At 43.8% G+C, this 5,774-nt stretch overlaps 1 protein-coding gene across 1 annotated transcript; it reads left to right on the top strand.

Moving 5' to 3' along the window:
• Positions 1-1,231: 1,231 nt before the first annotated feature.
• LOC122764143 (NLR family CARD domain-containing protein 3-like) lies at positions 1,232-5,156 on the top strand. Its single transcript, XM_044018470.1, has 5 exons — positions 1,232-1,339; positions 1,814-2,022; positions 2,435-3,720; positions 3,811-4,340; positions 4,979-5,156. Exons 1-5 carry the CDS (start codon positions 1,290-1,292, stop codon positions 5,154-5,156), a joined length of 2,253 nt encoding a protein of 750 aa, XP_043874405.1. The 5' UTR covers positions 1,232-1,289.
• The last annotated feature ends 618 nt before the right edge of the window (positions 5,157-5,774 follow it).

Raw genomic sequence — 5,774 nt, 5'->3', positions numbered from 1 at the left:
TCACTAGGCTGTGCAGAGGTAGACGGGACAGCAGCACCTGATGCTGTGTCACTGGGGGTGGTACTGAAATATTTTAAAAGTGCATCTGAAGAGAGAAGAGAAGTATATGTGACGACTGCATGTTACATTTGAATAAAAAAACAGATGCTTGGTGTGCTATACATGAGACTAATATAGACTAATAATGAAAATGTCAGTCTAACCAGAGTGCAAAAACCAGTAAAGTGCAGTGAAATGAATATATATGTATATATAGCCTATGAATGATATGGGACAGCTAAGGTATGAAATAGTAACAGTAATACACTTTAACTGCACTTTAACACTGATGTAAACTTTAACAAACATAAACTGTGACACATAAAACCAAAGGCTTACAACCACCTTATTACAAAGGGGACGGACAACTAAAAGCATTTTAACTGACATACAAGCAGGAAAGACACCTGTAAAATAACACCTGAACAGGCCTAACGTTAAGTTTCCAAACGTCCCTGATGAATTTATGTTGCTGTGGGCTTATATAATATTTCGAAATAATAGTAATAATGGCAGAAGACAGAAGTAGTATTTATGTATATATATATATATATATATATATATATACACACATTTATTTTTTTTTTTATTTTATTTTTTTTTCCGTTTTCGGCGCCCCCTGCGGATGACGGCGCCCCTAGCATTTGCCTATACTGCCTATGCCCAGGGCCGGCTCTGGCTAAACCTGATTAGTGCAATTGATCAGTCAGTCAGTCAGTCATCATCTACCGCTTTATCCTCCACCAGAGGGTCGCGGGGGGGCTGTGCCAATCTCAGCTACATCGGGCGATAGGCGGGGTACACCCTGGACAGTTCGCCAGTCCATCGCAGGGCCACATACACAGATACACAGTGGATTCACGTTTATTATTATATTCACAAAAGACCAGTTTTTATGCCGGTCGTATCATTTTATTTTGTTTTTTATTCATTTATTTTTGTATTAAAGGCCGGTCCTGAAAATATTGTCTGACATTAAACCGGTCCGCGGCCCGGGGGTTGAGGACCGCTGCTGTAGAGGATCAGTCTTTACACAAAGATCAGCGACCACAGGCTGTAAACCTGAAATCATTCCCATCACTCCAGACTCTGGAGGTCACACTGACACTGAGGCTGCTTTGTGATCAAAGTGTCTAAACAAAGACCATCATCAGTGATCATGTGATGTTTGTGTTTGCAGAGGTCAGAACCAGAGACAGAGAGCAGAGTCTCCAGGACCCAGCGGTCTGTCTGTGAAGAGTGACTGGTCTATGGACCCACCTTATAACTTCAGTCATGAACCTGGAGCCTCAGAGACAAAGTAAGAGACTCAATAAATAATGCTCTCAAATCAATATGATATGCTCTTGAATTAAGATAAGAAATAACCTCCATCTGTTGGAGGGAAACTTCCAAACTTCAGAGCAGCTCTGAAAGCAGCTTCACATCAACAGCTCATTTCTTTTATTTGTGGTTCAAATTGAATTTGACTGGACTTTTGTGAAGGAAGAAGAACTAAATGTGTGTGTGCGCAACAGACTGAACTGAACTGATTCAGAATCTGATGAAACGGATCAATGAGTCAAACCATTGACGAGTCAGAGAGAGTGTGAGGATGAGCCTCAGGGTTAGACCTTTACAACAGTCCATCAGAACCACTGTGAGACAAAGCTGTAAGGATGTCTTCACAGAGACATGCCCACCTGTCCCTGACGTGTCAGTGATAAAGAAATGTCTCCACAGAGACATGTCCGCCTGTCCCCGTCATGTCAGTGATAAAGAAATGTCTTCACAGAGACCAGTTTGCTGTTTCTGTGGACGAGCAGACGTCCCGCTGTCCTCTGTGTCAGGACGTCCTGAAGGATCCAGTCTCCACCAGCTGCGGTCACCGGTTCTGCAGACTCTGCATCTCCTCATACTGGGACCAGTCTGGTCCACCAGGAGACTCCTGCTGTCCCCAGTGTGGGAAAAGACCCAGGACAGGACGTGGACCACAGAGCATCCGTGAGTAAGACTCATAAGGAGAGCAGCTCCCATCAGCACTAGTAGACTTTAGAAATGGAAAAACAGGAGAAAACTGTTTAAAAGTTAAAAATGTGACTCATGTTAACTCCATGATGGAGTTTAACTCTCTGCTGCCCCCTGCAGGTTGAAGAAATGAAGGTTTCCCCTCATTTTGCTGCTTTTCTCTCATGATTGTTCTCTTGTATGCAGATGATACTCTTTCCTTCACAATCATCACAGTTCTTCTAGAATGATTCAGTCTTTCAGAATAAAGTTATTCAAGTCATTACAGTGAAAATCTAGTTTTTCATTTGACAACAAACAACATAAAACAACAACGTCACAGAAAAACATGACACTGATGAAAATAATCCTCAGCTGCTCACATTCTTTGTCTCTTGTCTTTCAGCAGATGTTGGTCTGCAGAAAGTTCTAGATGAACATAAGATCAGTCTGAGGAGCAGATTTGAACATGTGACTGAAGGAACTGAAGGAACAGGAAGTAGAACCCTCCTGAACAGGATCTTCACTGAGCTCTACATCACAGAGGGACAGAGTGAAGAGGTTAATACTCAACATGAGGTGATGCAGCTGGAGACGACCTCCAAGAAGAAGACGGACCAGGACACTCCCATCAAGTGCTGCGACATCTTTAAAGCCTTACCTGACCAGCAGGGGAGCATCAGAGTTGTCCTGACCAACGGCGTCGCTGGTGTTGGAAAAACCTTCTCGGTGCAGAAGTTCACTCTGGACTGGGCCGAGGGTTTGGAAAACCAGGATGTGAATCTGCTGATTGTGCTCTCGTTCAGGGAGCTGAACCTGATCAGAGATCAGCAGCACAGTCTTCTCACGCTGCTCCATGTTTTCCATCCAACATTAGAGAAGGTCAGAGCAGAGGAGCTCGCTGTCTGTAAACCTTTGTTCATCTTTGACGGCCTGGATGAAAGCAGACTCTCACTGGACTTCAGCAGCAGCACGCTGGTTTCTGACGTCACACACAGGTCATCAGTCAACGTGCTGCTGACCAACCTCATCCAGGGGAATCTGCTTCCCTCAGCTCTTGTCTGGATAACTTCTCGACCTGCGGCGGCCAATCAGATCCCTCCTAAATGTGTTGCCAGGGTAACAGAAGTACGAGGCTTCACTGACGACCAGAAGGACGAGTACTTCAGGAAGAGATCCAGAACTGATGATCTGTCCAGCAAAATCATCTCACACATCAAGACGTCCAGGAGCCTCCACATCATGTGTCAAGTCCCAGTCTTCTGCTGGATCAGTGCTACAGTTCTGGAGCACATGCTGACCACAGAGCAGAGAGGAGAGCTGCCCAAGACCCTGACAGACCTGTACTCACACTTCCTGCTGGTTCAGACAGAGAGGAAGAAGAACAAGTACGATAAAGGACATGAGACGAGTCCACGGGAGCTGATGGAGGCCGACAAGGACTTTCTTCTGAAGCTGGGGAGGCTGGCCTTTGAACATCTGCAGAAAGGAGACATCATGTTTTACCAAGAAGACCTGGAGCGGTGTGGTCTAAGTGTGACAGAGGCTTCGGTGTACTCAGGAGTTTGTACAGAGATCTTTAGAAGAGAGAGCGTGATCTTCCAGAAATCAGTCTACTGCTTTGTTCATCTGAGTGTTCAGGAGTTTCTGGCTGCAGTCTACATGTTCCACTGTTTCACCAGCAGGAAAACAGAGGTACTGCAGTACTTCTTCAGACAAGAAGATAAAGACAGGAAGACAGAGGTACTGCAGGACTTCTTTAGAAAAAAAGACAGTACGAAAAAGTCACTGAAAATGTTGCTGCAGGACTTCTTCAGAAAAAAAGTTGATGATGATGATGATGGTGGTTACACTCCTCTGGATGTGTTCCTGAAATCAGCCATGGAGAAATCCCTTCAAAGTGAAAATGGTCACCTGGACCTGTTTGTTCGCTTCCTTCATGGACTCTGTCTGGAGTCCAACCACAGACTCTTAAGAGGTCTGCTGGGTCAGACTCAGAACAGTCCAAAAATCATCCAGAGGGTCATTGAGAACCTGAAGGAGATGAACACAGAGAACATCTCACCTGACAGAAGCATCAACATCTTCCACTGTCTGACAGAGATGAAAGAGCAATCAGTGCATCAGGAGATCAAAAAGTTCATGAAGTCAAAGAACAGAGGACAGGGACTCTCTGAGATCCACTGCTCAGCTCTGGCATACATGCTGCAGATGTCTGAGGAGGTTCTGGATGAGTTGGACCTGAGCAAGTACAGAACATCAGTCCAGGGGAAACAGAGACTCATTCCAGCTGTGAGGAACTGCAGGAAGGCTCGGTGAGTTCAGACATGATCAATAACATCATCAGTCAGTGATGATTCATGGTTTGGTTTATCAAATACACACAGAAGTCAGTTCTTCTCATTCTTCTCAGTTTGTTTCTGGAGATGTTTTAAATGATGAAAGTGAAGATTTGTCAGCTGGTTGTGATTCTTGTTTTGAACTGAATGAAAACACCAAATCACAACATTCTCTCAAGTCTCTGTTCATGATAAGACAGAAAGACAAGAGAAACCAACAGTTCACACAATGAACAAACACTAGGGGGCAGTGGAGAGAAAATCTGTGACAGAACCAGACTCAAACATGTGCAGCATCTGCCTCGACCGGTTGTGGTGAAAGGACAAAATGGAGGACAGAGGAGAGGAGGGGGAGAGAAAGTGAAAGAGGGAGGTGAGGTAGAGACAGAAGAGAGAGACCAGGAGCAGAAATATAACAGTTGTGTCAGCTTCTAAGTTTAAACAGGACTTATGACATTTTTATACAACTACAATGTTATTGATGTTCTATTAATGAGACATAAACATTAGACTGATATCAACTTTAATTATAGTATCATATTAATAATAATAACAATACTACTGGTTTCAAGCAGCAACTTTGTCTAAAGTCTCATCTTTTATTCTTTATTCAGGTTGAGGGGCTGCAGTTTGACAGAGATCAGCTGTTCTTCTCTGGTCTCAGCTCTGAAGTCCAACCCCTCACACCTGAGAGACCTGGACCTGAGTCATAACCAGCTGCAGGATTCAGGAGTGAAGCTGCTGTGTTCTGGACTGGAGAGTCCACATTGTAGACTGGAGACTCTGAGGTGAGTTCACTGACTCTCTGTTACTGTTGTAAATGTCAGATGTTTCATCCACAACTGAAAGTCATTCATGTTGTCACATGAGTTGAATCAGTGATGGTTGTTCCATGTTTCCACTTTTTCTTCCCTCAGATGTAGAATCAGGATCTTTTCACAGCTGACGTGTTTTTTGTTTTCTAAAGTGTTTCAGTCGCTGTAGTTTTCACGTCAGTCGCAGCTTTGACCTTTTCTGACTGAACTTGATGTTTTTCACTTTCTCCTCTGACACGTTCACATGTAGCCAATGAGAATGAGTGTTGTTGATGATGTCACAGCTGTGACTGTTTACAAACAAACAGGAGCGTCCTCGGTTGGCTCAAGATGGCGACCTGGGCGGTTGGAGTGCGGTGAGCTCCCAAACTATAAGTTGTACCACGTCAAAAAACGGCAACTAAACCAACTATTATGACTGCTGTGGCTACTCTGTGAGGATAGAGAGGATAATAAAATATTTTAATTAAACATTTTGAAAAATAATTAAATGTTAATTCATTCTAGAACGGGGCACCACCCTGAAAACAGGGAAAAGACAATCAATCTATGCCTTTAAAATCAGTCTTAAATAATCACTGTAATTGACTACGAT

Source organism: Solea senegalensis, unplaced genomic scaffold (assembly GCF_019176455.1).
Source record: "Solea senegalensis isolate Sse05_10M unplaced genomic scaffold, IFAPA_SoseM_1 scf7180000017249, whole genome shotgun sequence".
NCBI lineage: Eukaryota > Metazoa > Chordata > Actinopteri > Pleuronectiformes > Soleidae > Solea > Solea senegalensis.
Note: the sequence above shows the minus strand (reverse complement) of the source record. Positions and strands in the feature narration are given on the sequence as shown.

Excerpts from the sequence above, each read along its gene's own strand:
- LOC122764143 (XM_044018470.1), top strand. The coding sequence starts at position 1,290 with ATGGACCCACCTTATAACTTCAGTCATGAACCTGGAGCCTCAGAGACA. Across the intron at positions 2,023-2,434 it reads ACGTGGACCACAGAGCATCC|ATGTTGGTCTGCAGAAAGTT; the intron begins GTGAGTAAGACT and ends GTCTTTCAGCAG. Across the intron at positions 3,721-3,810 it reads TCACCAGCAGGAAAACAGAG|TCACTGAAAATGTTGCTGCA; the intron begins GTACTGCAGTAC and ends AGTACGAAAAAG.